The 16995-nt window shown below is 41.9% G+C and overlaps 2 protein-coding genes across 5 annotated transcripts in view; both read left to right on the forward strand.

Annotated features, from left to right (window-relative positions):
- Nucleotides 1–16995, forward strand: part of LOC117582398 (leucine-rich repeat and fibronectin type-III domain-containing protein 2) — a 56952-nt gene that overhangs the window by 11858 nt on the left and 28099 nt on the right. The window lies entirely within an intron of this gene.
- LOC117582255 (actin-like) lies at nt 6907–7372 on the forward strand. Its single transcript, XM_034269869.1, is given in 3 exon segments — nt 6907–6989; nt 6991–7258; nt 7325–7372. Coding segments are annotated over 3 exon segments (399 nt in total).

Here is a 16995-nt window from a genome sequence, read left to right on the forward strand (position 1 = left end):
CCTGGGATCAGTGGAGGTGGAGGTCTGGTTGCATGTATGTGGAGTGCTGCAACTCCAAGTGGAATGAATACAGAGTCTCGTGTGTGTGTGTGTGGGGGGGGGGGGGGGGGGGGGGGGGGGGTATGTTGAGCCCTGGATTACAGCGACCATCAAAAGTGGGCAGAACTGGGCTAGCTTTGATTTATGATTGCACAACAGTGGGCTACATATATCTATGTGCATCAGCATATCTCTACTGTTAGTTAAGCCCAACGAAAAATAGAAGAGAACTTTGAATAATAGAGAAGGAAACACCGGCCATGTTGCTGCTTCTCGTACTCAATGGTACATTTTTGTGTGTGTAAATTTCCGATTAAATTATGAAGTCATAAATTATTCAGTCCATGCAAAACATTGATTTATGGTTAGTAAATTAAATGCATTGACCAGATCAGTGATAATAAATTCGATGTATTATTAACACGTGAAGCTGGCAACATTTCAATGATTTATTGAGCGCAATTCGTTATTTGGCAATTAATCGCGGCTTCTAATGTGTCAAATTTACTTGAGTATAGCCAACAAATATTTGTTTATTTTTACAGTTTTAAATTGAACCCAAGAGGTAAATCACGAGCCTTCCAGCTTCGATCAGTTCTTTGCTGTTTCCTGGCACTTTTCATCTCCCTTCCTGCTGCGCTTTTTTAATCCTTAAAGTCCAAACTAGAAATATTTTGTGTTGGCTCTTGGCAGTTGTAAATTGGCACTAACGACGCCTCTGGCACAGTGGGTAGTGCCTGTTTTTTGGTGCTACAGTAGCAGTATCATCGAATGAGCAGAGAATCAGAGGAAGAGCAGCAGAGGGCTGCAGGGAAGGAGTGGCTGCTGCAGAAGCAATTGCGGTTGCCGCCTGCCAATCGGCAAAAGTTGACGACCGCAGCGCTGCGCCGCTATTGAAAAGCAATAAAAACAACATTTATAACATGGCTGGAAATAGAAGCAAAGCACAGAGCCTGGCATGGTAGGGTAGAGACAACAGAGGAATACCAGGATTGAGGTATGCAACAGAGACAGAGACAGAGACAGAGAACGTGGCTTGAAGGACACAGGCATCGAAGCAATTTGTTATTTTGCATTTTTGGAACTATTTTTGTGCACCAAAAAGCAATCGCAACAATGCACAGGGAATGGATGGCACTGGAGTGGCGCTGCTGCAGGACACAATGTATGCTGAAATGTTGAGATTTTGCATTAGAGATGAGCGCGTAGAGGGAGGCACGAAACACGAAAACTTACATGAAACAAAATCCACAATGATTTATGATGTAAAGGATGTACCTAAAGCTCTACGAATCGGCACTAAATCTAGTACTTTCTAGTGCTAAAATCAATTCAATTTAAGACTTAAAACTCATAAAAATCGAACAAGTAATAGATCTAACGATTATCTACCCTTATCGTAGTATTCCAGCAATCAGTGTTGTTAGCGCCCTGTCCATTACACGCACTAAATGAACCTTTGCAGCACTGCGCCACACAAAAACCCAAATGCCAGTCCATGCCCTGCCATGCCAAACTTTTTGGCTCCGTGTGCTCCTCCCACTCAAGCGCTCCTCTCTAGTCACTCTTTTCGCTTCCAGCTCTGTATTTCTGTCTGTCTGTTATTTAATTAAATGTTGCGCGCATTTTTCCCTTGCATTGAGAGTGAGACAGAGATGACAGAGATACAGCGGCAGAGACAAGAATCCATGATACATGTGTGTGGAGGCATCTGGCGGCAGGCGTGGCTGGAGGTCCAATTGCAAATTGCCGTGGGTTGGCAGCTCTATTATTAGTCCAATCAAGGATTCTTCGTACTTAATGATTGGTTCACTTCACTGCCGGCTGCCTGCCAATGCAAAAGTCATGCAATTCTCGGAGTATTTTTAGAACTGAGCGTGAGTTCCTCTGGTTCAGGCTTACTTTTTTTTTTTTCTTTTTGCCAAGGACGCTGCCGGCGCTGGAAGCTGTGGGAAATATTTGCAAAAATTCCCCAAGTCAAGGGCTAAATAAACTTTGTCGCCCCGCCCCGGCAAAAGAGCAAAAGTGTTTGGCAACTGCACGAAGTAGAAGGCCCCTCCAGACTCCTTCCAGTTTTTCCCTTTTTGCTTTCTCCTTTTTCCCCTTTTTCCGCCCACTTGGCGCCACTCCTTGCTGGCTTTCAGCCTCTCAAAAAATGTCTATCAATTTGAGCTGCATATCCTTTAGCCATAGCTCACTGTCGGCAGCTTGTCTGCATCTCCATGCACCCCCTCGCCCGCTCCTTGTCTCTTCCGTTGTGCGCTCAGTGGGGAAAATTTATTGAATTTATAATGCATATTGCATGCAAAATGTATGCGTTTTCCACAGTCCTCCTTCTAAGCTCTCGTCTCGAGCCTTTTTGCTGTCATTAAATGTTGTGCAATGTCACATTTTGGTATTGTTCTTGTGTGTGGAAATGGCTTTTCAATTTGATTTCTTCATGTAGGAACTTCACGTGGAAAAACTCTAGAAATTCTCATAGAAATTCTGTGAAGCATTTAGGCAATTTCCGTAGTTATTTTCCGATTGAATTTATGATTTAGGGATTCCATTTCAAAGGCCAAAAACTAACTTATTCTATTATTGTTCTGCTTTCAGGTATGTCAACAACAGCCATTTGTAGGAGCCAGGTAAAGCGAGGTAAACTCCTTCGAGTGGCAGTCGAAAATGAAGCCAAAAATTGCCCATTGACCCACTGGGCCGATCGCCGCCACATTGGATTTTTGGCTAATTACCTTTATGGCCGGGCCAAGTCTCGGCTCTGTGTGTTTGTGTCTGTTTTGGACACATTTCCGAACTGCTCTCAAATGACCCATTAGGCTGGGAGCCAGCCATTAACTTCTAGCCCAATGACCCCCGTGCCACAGCCAGAAAGATATAAACAAAAAGAAACCAAATTAAAATTAGAAATGGAAATATTCAAGCGAGGAAACAAATGAAACACTGGAATTGCTCATAAAACAAAATAAATAACCAATTAAGAGCGGCTATGGGCCCCCTTCCCCCAGGGAAATATCCCACGAAAATCCAGTGCGAATTTCATTAATTAGCCATAATGTTTGGTGCTGACCCATCGGCTATTGGCATATCAGAAACACATGTCGCATGTCATGTGTGCCAAATGTGGCATGCAACATTTAACTGCAGAACAACAGCCACAACAGCTGCCACAGTGGCAGAACAGAGGCAGGAAGCGGCAAAACAGAGCCATAAACGCGGCCTAATTGCCAGAGGAATGCCAGAAGGTCGTGTCGGGTTGTGTCAGTCTGTGGCCCAGCGGAATGCCACTTGGGGGGGTACGTCAATACACTTGGAGAACAAAACATTAGATAGGATATGGCAAAGGACTTGTCACCGAGATGCTTAAGTAATTGAATTTAATTTAAATTTGTCCACGCTTCAACAAGCTTAAGGTAAACATTTCGAAATGCTTTCGATTTTTCTTGAACCCATTTTGGAGGCAGTTTTCCCCGAAGTGTAGAGCTCGGGCCTCGCACATAGCTTGGACTCTCTGGCGTACGGCCCGTAAATTGGAGAAGAGCCCAGATTAACCGTTAATGGCCACGAGTGGTGGAGGCTGCTGCCACGCTTTTTGATTTTCGGCATTTAGTTACGCTTCCCAACACCAAGAAAAAATACAACTGTTTGTCGGGCGGTCAGTCGGTCGGGCAGTCAGTGCGGGGAGCCATACGAGTATCTCCCCCATCCTTCCCATTCAACTCGATTGACTCGTTTTTTTGGGTATTTTGTTTCCCACTTGTTTTCTTGGCCAGGCCAAGACATAATAATGATGTTTGATGATGCGGTAACTGAACTGCCGATGCCGATGCCGTATTTCGTGCCGTTTGCCTGCCACTGGCAATTTGCCGATGTTTATATGCCTATTTGATGCCGTTTTTCAACTTGGCTTCATTCTGCGATTCCAATTTCAATTGACTTGTACAGTTTGCTCTTGGAAATGCGAACCAAAATCCTGCTCCACAGCCACCAAAACCCCAAGATAAACACAGATAGTGTTGTCGATGTTGCTTGTTGGTGGTTGGCGACGAATGCTGCAGGGGATTGCAGCTGCATGGAGTTGTAATCTGATTCCAGTATATATCTGGAATCCCCAGAGATGCACACAGCCTCCAAAATGAGTTCGGGTAATGGAATGCAATTTGTGTTGTTGCAGTCATTAAGTGGAATTGATGTTGACAGGCTCTGAAATTGGGATTAATATTAGAGTTTTTGCGTAAACTTTTCTAAAATAAAATGGAAAAAGCATGTCCTTAATGTTTAAATAAATCTTTTGAAATAAAATAATATCTAATCTATGAATCACTCATGGTATTTCTCCTTGCACAAATATTTAACAAAATACAACACCATAAAACAAGGGCACAAAGAGGTTGCAAACAAAATACGAGTACTAAATTGACACAAGTTACAACACAAATAAATAAATAAATAACAATGAAAACAACAAATCAAGCTGAAGTCATGCGTATTAAATACCAACGAAAAACAACAAAAAATCAAATGCAAGGAAAAAATTCAAATCGACGCGCACGAAACTAAGTTGCAGGCAATCATTTGGAAATAAAACAAAAGCTGAAAAAATCAAGAGTACAACTCTAGTTGTGGGGAACGAAGTAGGAAATACCCTTTGGGATCTATGGTTTCTATATAAGCTGGAGATCTAAGAGTATTGGTAGCTGTGGTTTTACATAAAGATCAGCTAATGTAGGTAAATCGTTTGTATTTCGATTTCTCTAGTTAGTCAAACTTCTAGCATACCCTTTAATACCCTATAGGGGTATCACAACACACACAAACGTGGATCTGCAGCATAGTGTAGCTACGTATGTACATGTCTACGCAGTCACGATTAAGTGCTCGTGTATGTCTGTCTGTGTTTATGTTATTTAGCTCTGCGTAAACGGTTTCGGTTAGTGATTCATGTTGCTAAATACAGCTATATTAAAGCGGACATTTATCGCCATCGATATCTTTCACTCGCAAAACCCGAACAAAAAAACTAAAAAAGATTGTGCCACTTGTGTAATTATTCCATTTGACATGCGGGGAGTGCTGTCTGCAAGGGGTGGGGATTCGGATTGGCTTCAATTCGTGTCGAGGGGGGGTCTGGGGACACACTCTTTGATTTACAACGATCAGGGAATGGAATCAGTGCAACTAACAGTGCAACCTGTTTCGGTGTAAGGGGCACACACTGGAAAACCAGTCTCAAATGCAGCCTGAAAATTGGTCCGCAAATAGTTTTCCTCCTCCTGTATCCCACAGCATCCATCCACTACCCACTGACCACAGCATCGACATCCAGCGAACGAACGGGACACTTAACGTTTTGGCCATTGACAACGATTAAAAACAAGTTCTCTCCGCGGTTCTCTCCCTCTTCCTTTCAGCAGATGATGAAGCGGGAGACCGGGAGTGGGACTATGGACTGGAAACGAAACCGGGACCAGGGCACTTGTCCACCCAGTGGACGTCGCGCGCTCACTTGTTTGCTTAAACCGTTGAACGGCCTCGCCTCGCCTCGCCACGACTTTGTTGCCACGCTTCCTCTTCCACTCTGTCCCGCTGGCACAGAATCCATCCCCCTTTGTCACAGCCGCTCCCACCCATTGCTGCATCGCTGACCCACATACAAAAGACATTCAATCGACGACGAACTGTTTTCTTTGTATACCCTAACAAAGAGTGTAATTCGATTTCGATCAGGCATCGCTTATCGCAGGGTAGAGAGCATTTCCGATCAGCATGTGCTTAATTTATCTATCAAGACTCCATCTACCGATTGGTTAGTAATTGATTTGTTAGCAATATATTCAAGATTATATCAAAACCAATACTTATGTTTACCCGTCTTATGCCAAGTAAGAGCATACATATTTCGTGGCACTGAATTTGACCCTCCTGAATTTTTTCGATTCTCTTTTGCCTCCTCCCGCCTGACCGGTCGCTTCGCTTTTATGGCCTTGAGTGGCTCGGGTATTATGATTCTGATAAAAAGCTTGCTCAAGTGTGGCCAAGGAGTCTTCTAGTGGCTTTATTTGAATGTGTGTGCAGGGGCGGATAAGGTCGAGTCAACACTTGAAATTGTAAAACTTTCTTGCCAAAGAACTTAAAGTTGATTTAAAAGTATAGAATGCCGGAAGGTATCGATCGTTTATAGTCGAAGGGTACCACCGAGTCGTTACTGCTTTGTTAATCCTTCGTTTCTTGTTATAAATAAACATGAAACGTCACAGCATGGAAAAGGAGACAGGTAGCCAGCTTCGTGGAGGGGTGCGAGGGAGTGTGCTGAGTGTATGAGCTTGTGTCTGCGATGATTTACAGTTGTGGCCTGCTATGCGCACACACATACCTGCAGAGAGAGAGAAAGAGAGGGAGACAGTAAGCTGAACCAGCGAGAAGCTTAACTGAAGAGAGCATCGGAGTCTGTCTGTCTGGCTATCCTCTTCTTCATCGTCGGCTCTCCTGCCTGGTGATTCTGTGCCCATTTGAACGTTACTTACACATATCACATACATATGTATGCATGTATGTACACACATCAGAGGAATAGTTGGCTTGTTAGCCAGTGTACGGTACTTTGCTTTCATACAGGTGGATAGACATAGAGACAGAGAGAGAGAAAACAAAATCCCAAAGTCTATGTCAAAGCGTGGTAAAATGTTTCAATTTCGATGCGGAATAAAGAGAATATGCAAGGGCAGAGGCATGTGTAAGGGTTGAAGGGTTTAATTGAACGTTTCTTTAAATATACTGTACTGTAATGTACAACTGAAGGAACAGCAGGGTACGCTCTATCAGTCTCTTAAATTGTCAAAACATAGCCACAAACAATATCCTAAATTCATGAAGATCCGTAATGTGTTCATGGTTGGATTTGGCGTCTTCCCCTCGATTGTCGGTCGTCCTTGGCATGTGTAAATAAATCGTTTCCCATGAAGGTGACGATGCGCAGGAGTCCCGGGGTACGCTGCCCCTGCGGTATCCCATTGAGCGGGGCATTGTCATTGACTGGGATGAAATGGAGAAGATCTGGGCCTACTCCTTAAACAGCGCCCTGAAGGTCGCACCAGATGAGCATCCTGTACTGCCGCTAAACCCGAAGGCAAACTGCGAAAAGTTGACCCAGATCATGTTCGAGAAGTTTGACACGCCGTCCATGTATCAGCCTTCCAGGCTGTGCTCCCACAAAATGCATGTGGGTACATGCCAAATAAATATGGGAACTCTTACAATACAAATTTTGGTACCATCTGTCACTAAGGAACTTCAAAAATCTCCTTTGAAATTCAACTTAAAGTCTGTTGTCTAAGAACTCCTATAATTATTTTGTCAGCACATTGATCCCCAATGCGAATTGCAGCGAAAATGCATTCGATGAGTTCCCAGAGAGCTCAAACAAATATGGGAAAATGTATTCAAATTCAGGGCAATGCGTATGGGGTGGGGGCGGGTCTTTGACCCGATCTCGGGAGGCTCTTACAATCCTCGTCCCCTTTTGGGTAGAGGGTAACCACCACCCTGTCGTTGGCAATCAAAAGCATCGTTTGTTTTGGACTCAGAGGCGACTCTTCAACTAAGCGAGATGGTACAATGAACTTTTGCCGGGACTGTACAGAAGGGGAAGCTGTGAAACGGGGGACTCTGACTTTTGCAAGGCAAGCAAAAACATCAGAGAGGAGACCAGGGCAAGGCTGACTCTGTTGCGTCGACTGCGGCTGTTTGCATTTAAATTTTTCACATTCAATTCATTTGAGGCGGCTCGACGGAGCACACACAAAAAAAAGGAAAAAAGAAAAAAAGATGAAGAAGAAAACTGCAAACAAAGTTACAAAGGCAAAAGGGGTTATGAGAAGGGAAAGCGGCGGCTGAGAGCCAAGCTAAATGCTGCAGAAATGAAGCTAATACTTATGTTGCAACTAAGGCTACCCCTTACCCTTTCCCCCCACACTGTGGCACCCTCTGTGGCAGACTTCATCTCGTTCACCTGCAATGACTTGCGGGCTTCTCCATCATCATCATCATCATCATCATTCTCATACTCGCAGTTTGTTTTATTTTTGCCATTTTTCTGTTAGCCCAGAAGTTACCTTTTGTTAACGCCCACGTCAGTGCATTGTGTGGGCGTGGCAAACATATGAGAGTACAAGCTTTGTGGCGTGTGTGTTGTGTCTGTATGTGTCTGGTATGCTCGTGTTCCCATTTTATTCATTTCGCTAACTTGCTCTTTTATAGGTGTTCCTCTGCCCTCCACGAAACATCTTTGTTTCCCCTGTGGTCGCCAGCAAGCCCCTAAGGTTCCATCATCAACTACGCGTATGTTTTAGTGGGGGGAAGCGGTTAAAGGTTAAAGTGTGGACGCAATTGAAGGTAGAGTTAAGGATTGTTAAAGGAGTTGGTTCATATTAAAGGGTTCTACTAGAAGAAAGGATGATAGTAGTGGGGGAAAAACCAAATTATCAATCATGTTCATGAAAGGTCTCCCAACCACTCTCTTAATCTATTTCCACCAACGGTCTTCTCTTCCCCGACAATCCAATTAGTGAAATCATCCGGAATCGGAATCTTTCGTTTGGACAATCGCAGATCTTTTCAAAGATCTTTAAGTGCGTCTCATTAGTGACACAAACAACATTTACGCTGAATAGTAGATTTAGTTTCACTTCATTTCACCAAAAGCGAATCTTCAGCGCAAACATTTACGAGGCAAATCTATTGACAGAATTATGTGAATAACTTTCTCAAAAGCAGAAGCTGAAGCGGAGGGGAAGCAGAAGAGGAAGCAACCCTTTTTTTAGTGAATGGCCGCAAATAATTAGCACTTGAAGTGGTGGCAGAAGTAGAAGAACTCAATGAATGCCAAGGAAATTAGCAAAGTCGCATTCCAAATACTAAGCATTACAGTGCGTGGCATAACCATAAAATGGTCATTAATTCGAGGGTTTTTCCAAGCTTAAGCTGGGGGAGAGGTTTCTTATTTGTTGTTTGGTGTTCGGTTAACCTTTTACATGTTTAACCTACAACCCGCCATAGCCCTCTTCAAATGCCTTTCATTATGCTGGGCACGCATTCGCCAAGAGTTGTGGCAGAGTTTATCTGGTTGCGACGCCGTGCGCTAGTCCTAGATAAGGACCCAGCACCCATTCATTTTCGCATATTTACTTTATGTGTGACCCCAAACAAGAACGCGCCTAGGATAATATTTGGCTTGAGAACTGTGCCACGCGAAACTATTAGGCAAAGTTTTTCGATGTGTGAAACTCGTTTAAAACTGCTTCAATCCTCTTGAAAATATATTTATTCCACTTGGATGTCTATTATTCTTTATGGAACTTTTAAATTTGCTTCATTTTGCACTGTGCACCTCCTGTTCATGAAAGGTCCCTCAACCAGCAAAATATTCCCATCCGCAGTTGGTACAGAACATAAATAACGTATACATACGCCGCAGTGGACAGCCGCAAGCTCTGCTCCAGCACTATCTCTGCCGGGAACACCCCTCGACATTCACTCCATCCACTCCACTCTCTTTTCAAAGCATATTCTTTGAGTCATTTATCATGTTTCATGGCGTTGACACTTTCACTTGTTTCAGACAATAAACTGAACCAAAAAACAGACACACGAACAACCAACCAGCAAACAAAAACAACAAACACAACGGACCACAAAGAAACACAAAAAAACTGTACCATTGACAAGTCTATTTTGTATGGGTCCACGCCCCAAACTTCATGCTCGTTATGGCCCTGTCAAATTTATTAGTTTCGATATAATTTGACAACAAGAAAATGTTGTATCTACATTTACCTATTTTGTAGCCCTTAGCTATGGTACATTTATCAATGTTTTTTACCTCTGCTTTGGGTTGGTGGCACACACTTTAAGAGGGTGTTTTGATTTGGAAGAGCAATTTGGGGGTTTTGGGGCTAGGAATAAAAGTTTCTATGATTCTGACTATGTAAATTGCTTTAAAAACAAATGACTTTTAATGCACTGAATATCCAAACGTATCTCTTTGATTCATTTACAATATAACATCTCCATTGCCGTCACAAATTACACCAAAAATCGTTTCACATTTTATTATCTGCCATTAAAAGAAATTGCGTCAAGTGTATCGGCAGCGGCACTGGCAGCTTTTCAGCATTTTGTGTTCATGTTTTAACAGTGGGGCTCTTAACAGGAATTTATGTTTATTGCACGGAGACCTTGGCCAGAAATTATCATAAATTGCACTGTCATTACACACCAGCAGCAACAAAGAAACACGAAAGAAAAAAGCGAACAACATAAAGCAATGCAAAAACGAGACAATAAATACAATATAGTATGAAAATACAGTTATTTATCATAATTGCGGCTTTGCGGCGTTCATTTCAGTTCATTTCGGTTCACTCTCGTTCGGTCGCCGTCGCCGTCGCCGTCGACGTCATCGTCAGCGTCCACGTCAACGTCAGTGAAATTTTGCTTTCATCTTCGCGCGGCAGAGGCGGCAAAAACAAAAGTAAAGCGTGCAGAAAGGGGTGGCAAAAGACGAGCGAAAAAGCTCAAAGAGCAAAGCAAAAGTGAAGTGAAGTTACTTGGAGATGGATTTGAGACTCCATTTCGTGCGTGATCGTGCATGTCTTATTGGAACAATAAATGAATGCTTCATAAGAGAGGGATAGTCTCTACAGAATAGGGATAGGAAAATGTTCTCTTTATTTATATCTACTATTCCCTGCAGTACCTAAAGTAATTCCCTCTACTCCATGGCGTTGCTCTCCAAAAGCTCCCATTTCGTGTCATCCCAACTAAACTCTCTCCCGTCTCTAATGCCTTTTGTCGTTGTCCAGCTGCATTTGTCCACTTTGCTCTGGTTTATGTTTCTCTTATTTCATTGCCTTCGCCTCGCTTCTTCTTGTTTACTTTTTTCTTTCTTTTTATGTTGTTACATTTTTGTAATGCTTTTGATGTCTTCATTGTGGCGAATGAGCTCTTTTTTTATATTGTTATTATTTTTATTATTTCGCTGATGAACTTAATTAACATTTGGCACGACTTGCAATGTCAATGGCAAATCTCACTCTCTGCCTGCACTTGGATGTAGAGTGTAGCCGGTGCCTCTCCAGCAAATTAGTTAATTTCTTTGATCGCCCGATAAAGAAATAGCTTTAAGACTAATGATCAAAAATACTCGCATTCGCATTGGCACTCTATGTTGGGAGAGTTGCACTTCTTCACATGAAAGAAAGTGATTTGGGGCATACAGATACAAATTGATGATCGTTTTTCAGCTTTAAGAGTGTCTTTTATCTTCATTTGGAGTATCAGGGCGATAGCTTGTGGGGGCAGGGAACTCTCAATCGATAACTAAAAAAGTTCTTCACCTAGTTATATTTCCCATTTTCCCCCAAACATCCACTAGCACTTTATGCGCTTTACATCCAATTTGTTAATTTAGTCTCCATTCGATGACACTTACACGGGTACACACTCTCCTGCCCATTAGGCACTTCAAAATCAATTTAGCAGCAGGAAAGCGTCGGGACAAGCACACATGTACGCAGAGTCCTGCCAGTCCCATCCACATGCCACATGCCACATCGCACATTCAACAAATGAAGCCGAACGCATTGCTAACTCTAAAATACTCGACCTGAGACCTGATATGCTTCACATTTAACAAGCACTCAAGTCGGCGGGGACTGAAGCTTACGAGCCAATGCACTTAAGTTTATTTGCTTGGGGACAGGGACACAGACAGGAGAAGGCAATGAGACAGAAGCCAAAAATAGCAGTACAACATTAATCTACGGGTAACCAAGCTACTTATCGTCCAAATGCTGTGAGGTATGCACATTTGTTTACAACTCACTTGGCTGGTCACACTTGACCCTTGATCATCATGCCCATACCATCCTCAGGACTGGGTTGCGCCACTCGATCCACTCGAAACACTCCTGAGAGTCCGCTCGAGTTGTGCGCTTGAGAGTTCCCATCGGAGTGGAAGGAAGAGCCACATAAATTATTATTTGATGCCATTTTTTTATTTGGCTGATGTTTCTATTGCCATTGCTATCGATTAGTTGTCATTGGTGCTTAATGCGCTGACCTTGGCTCTGTCGTGGGGGTCTGAGGCAATCGATAAAGAATTTTCAAGTTTCAAGTCTTTCAAGCACTTCCTCTTATAATGTTTGGGGCTACAGTGCGGTACGAAAACGCAAAAGGGAGATGGGAATGTGCTTAAGAATTTATTTATTTAATTTAATTTTTATCTACAAAAAAAAATACAAAAAACTGTTTAAAAATGTTCGCTAGTCAAAAGAAACTCCAGATTTGCTGCTCTTAACCATCTTAAACTTATGAAACGCACTGTTTTTATGAGGCAATTTGCGCATTTTGAGTCGTCATCGCAATTCGACCAGCATCAAAGGCAACATCCATCCATACCATCATCATCATCATCAACATTAACATTTGGCATCACAATGGGGAATACTTGCCTCTTTTTTTTATGTTTCAACTTTTTAATCTGTTTTTGCGGCTTAATTAAATATGTCTGTGTGTGTGTGTGTTTTTTGTGTCTGATTTTTGCTAGTTTTTACGCTCCATTGTGGATATGTTTTTCCATTAGCATATTTTTTGCCCCCCCCCCCAGCAAGTTGCTTCTTGCAGCGCGACATTAAAAGTTTTGTGTCGAGCAAGTTTTTGCTGGAAGTCACATGGGAGTTCTACGACAAGTTCCGGTATTTGGGGGAAAACTTTGTCGTCTCAATCGTTTCTCTCTCTGGTGCATAAACAGGAAATCGAATGCCGAAATGTTGTTTCGAACATAACAATCTGTTATGATTGTTTATCAATGGGTTTAGATGGAATCTCTGCTTATTTATAGACCGATGATTATGATTTCATGATGCATACAAATATGACATCAAACTGGTTAACTGACGGCACTGGGGGGATATCATTGAGTATTTTTATGGCTGTCAAAGTTGGAAAGAATGGAAATTTTTCAGCAGTCTTTAAGCTGAAACAGCAAATTGAGAGCAAGAGGCAGATGAGCATCGATGATTCATTTGAAAGGTTCATTAGCTGCCTTTCAATTCTTAACTGTTAGTTATTGCTCCAATAAAAAGGCGAATAAAACTTTATTTAAATAAACTTTTACTTTTTTATATGAACTGTCCCATTGGGCGACAATTTTGAACTGGGTCAAAGCGTTTGAAACTCGTTCTATTTATTTTGAAGTTACAACTTTGCTTGTGAATATTTTTGTAACTTTCGCTTTATACATGAGGATGGGCTACTGAATTCCCAGCTTGAATAAAACGAGACATAAGCCTGGGACGAACTAATTACCCAAAAATGCAGCACCCCCTGCGAATCGTGTATCTGGTGTCACATGTTCATACCAGAATAAATCATGTTTGGATAGCTGTTGCCTATGCAGCTGACAACAAATCTCTTAATGTATACAAATCATATTTTCCAATTTATGTGGCTGGACCACTGACCCCTCGTTTTGCCCAATCCGAATCCCAATTCACGTAGCAAATCACTTTAGAACTGTCAGACAAACAATGCGAACAAACCGATGGCCAAGCGAGGATTGTTGGTGCCACGAGGGACAGTGAGAGAGGGGAAGGAGGGGACTAGCGTGTGGGTGCAGCTGAAAGATATCCTTCAGCGAATCCTGTTCGGCCATTTGACTTTATCACGCAAATTGATTGCTTTGACCCGAAAACGATTGACGAAATTTGATTGATAACTTATTAAGTTTTCCCATTGTCTTTCGGTCCCTGCCTCGCTCTCTCTCTCTCTCTCTCTGCCTGTGTGCCTGTGTGCGTGTGGGTGTGTCACCGCCCCTATCTGGTCTTTGATTTTTGCATGCTGGCAAAACTTTTGTGCGCTGCTCTGGCTACGTTTTTTTTCATGCTTGAGTGAAAGCCAAATAAAGATAAATATGCAAGATGTCCTCTGGATGCTCCTTGGACTCCTGCCCGCAGGAACGTTAGATTTCTGCCTCAAAAAGTAACAAATAACAAACGATTTAGATCCGCGAATATATCACTTTGTTGCTCATATTCAAATTTAGGTTTCATCTTCACGAATTACCTAAAAATAAAGCGAAGAACAAGTTGCCCAAAGGCCAAGATGGAGAGACAGCCAAGAGCAAAGACGGAAATTATTGGACGGACTTGAACACCCTAAAGAAAAAGAGACAACGCTAAAAAATGCTAATACAAAACAAGCAGATTTTGCGGTTTATGCAAATGGCCCAAAACAGACCCCCGCCTGACAAGGCGTACGAGTATTCCACAACCCAAAGAGAGCAGCGCCAAAATGTTGTATATATTTGTGTTGAAAATATAAAAATAAATAAGGATTTAGAGAGCTACACATATAGATGCTCTTAAAAGGGAAAAAGTATGGAAATGTGTTCGAAAAAGCATTAAACTAAATGGAAAGAAGTTAAGCTAGAAATAACTCCTAAAAGGCAGTGTTAAAATGTGTCCAAAAATGTGGAATAAAACGAGAAAACTTCCAAAACTATCATATATGTGAATACCCCACAAATGAAGACTCAATCTTAGTTAAAGGAACTTTATTTATGTATAAATAAAGAGCCCATAATTGGTTCAAATTTGTTCAATTGCTTCCCCTTCACTGCCCACAATCTTCTCGCTGTTTCCATTCCCATAATAAATTATATTCTGCCCGTGCTTTTTCAAGTAAGTGTATTAAAAAGCGTACAAAAAACAGCACAAAAATTGGCAAGCCAAGCTAACAAATTGTTTGGTAAGCTGTGCCCCTATATGAGTGTCATGTTGAACAAATGCGGGGTAGATATGTGTTTATTTGATGCTCAGCTGTGTCAAAAAACCGAAGCAGTTCAAGGCTGATGCTGCGGCTGGGACTTGCTCTCGTAGTTTGGCTTCGGCCCAGGCACAGGCCCTCAAGACACTTTTGCACAAAAAGAAAAGTTCCAAATAGCAGTCAGGATAATGCCAAAAAAGCCTGAGCTCTTGCCGAATATTCTTATGTTTATTTAACACACACAGCCATGGAAAACCCCAAAATGAGTTTGGCCCAAGAGCAATAATTCATTTTGACTTCCATTCTTGACGCTGATGAAAAACCTTTCTGGGAAAAAAGAAAACCTTCAGCTCTCTCTCTCTCTCTCTCTCTCTATGTCTTTTAAATTGAATTCAAGCTGCAAAACAGCATTCGGCTATTTGAAAATTGAAACGAAACGATTGTATTTGCTTATGTAACACCCTCGACGATGCGTGATGCCCGATGCCCGATGCCCTGCTGTGGTCTGGTCTGGATATTGATTACATTTTATTTTTCATCTTTTTTCTGGTAACGAATTTTGCATTTTTGTTCATTAGCTTGTCTGGGATTTTGTTGTACACTTAATGTGAGAAGCGTTTAAAAGTTTCAGCCAAATTGTGGCTCATATTTCCTCGTCTGTTGCTGCTGCTGCAGGCTCAAAATATTTTTGCTGTGCAGAAATGATAAGAAAATACAAACAAGATTTTTTCCCATGCGATTGAGTGATGAAATATTTCAATGGTTGTGTAATAGGGAAAAGCCACTTGTGGAAAGTCTTTGCCAGTTGGTTGAATGTTGTAGGGGTAATTTTTGGGCTTAAATATAAAGTGGTTTCTGCAGCAGCAGCTGGAAAGCTATAAAAGAAGGGAAACATTCCACCATAAGTGGTGCAGCTATATTTAGATGTTATCTCTAGTAACAATCTCCACCATTCAACTATTTTTGTTGTTCAACAAAACCCCCTCTCAACATTCTGCCCCTGATCCACACAACCTTTTGCATCATTTGCATACCCTCTACAACATTTTGTGCAGGCTTTAAAAGGAAACTTCCACCGACAAATATTTGTCATTTTTATTGTTTTTGTGGTTCCTAAACTATTTGGAAAAATTGTACAATATTTTAGCTTTTTGTTTATAACCATTTAGTAGCAACAAAAAATTATTGTTTTATCGTTACAGTTTTTGTTGTGTGGGAATGGCAGAAATTTTGTCGCACAACTTTTATGCTGCTCTCTTGGTGTTGTATTGCTGGGGAACAAAAGGGGAAGCATGACCGCCGAAATGGAAATGCAGCAGCTACAAATGTACATTTGTATGTGTGTATGTACATTTCTTTCTCTCTTTCTCTCTTTCTCTCTGTGGCTTGTACAGTGGCTCCCTTAAGCGCACGAGCAGCTACCCGCATGACATAAATTATTTTGTCCCTGAACTAGAGTTTCCTTTTTACTTTTTTGGATACAAATATAAAAGTTACTATTACCCACTCTTACATTTCGCTCTTTCTCATTTTAGGTGGGTTTGACAAGTTTTAAGCATTAAATTATTGCAAAATTGTATTGAAGTCCACACAAATAACAAGTAAGAAAATAATTATTAATTTGGGTTAACCAAATGAGGCATACAAATAGTATTCGAGAAGCTGGATATATTTCACAATGAAACGGAATGAGTGAAAGAGATCTCTGAGAAGATCCTTTACATAACCTCTTTCATATTTAGTTACTCACCCCTCCTCTATCCCAACCTACCCACAAAAGACCCACAAAGATTGCACCAGAATGGCCCCAAATCAAAGTTGGTTTCGGTGCAACGGAGACGTGGAAATTGGCTCAAGCTCAACACTTTCTTTGCCGTGCCAAGTCGCCGCTCCGCCAGTTCCCACCCACACTCTTGGCGACCTTCAAAGAGCGACAACAATGGATAAATCTTTGGCATCGCTTTTGTTGTTGCTGCGTCTTTTCTGTGTCTTCGTCTACTTCTTTTGGATGTCTCTTCTTCATGTCGATGTCTTCATTTTTGGGTCATTTCCGTGTTTTGTATTTTGGCTTTTGCTTTCCACGATGTCGAGAGCGAAAGACTTCCGTTCCCGTCTCCACCTCTCTCAAGTGAC

The sequence above is a fragment of the Drosophila guanche genome, unplaced genomic scaffold (assembly GCF_900245975.1).
Source record: "Drosophila guanche unplaced genomic scaffold, DGUA_6, whole genome shotgun sequence".
In the NCBI taxonomy this organism is placed as follows: domain Eukaryota; kingdom Metazoa; phylum Arthropoda; class Insecta; order Diptera; family Drosophilidae; genus Drosophila; species Drosophila guanche.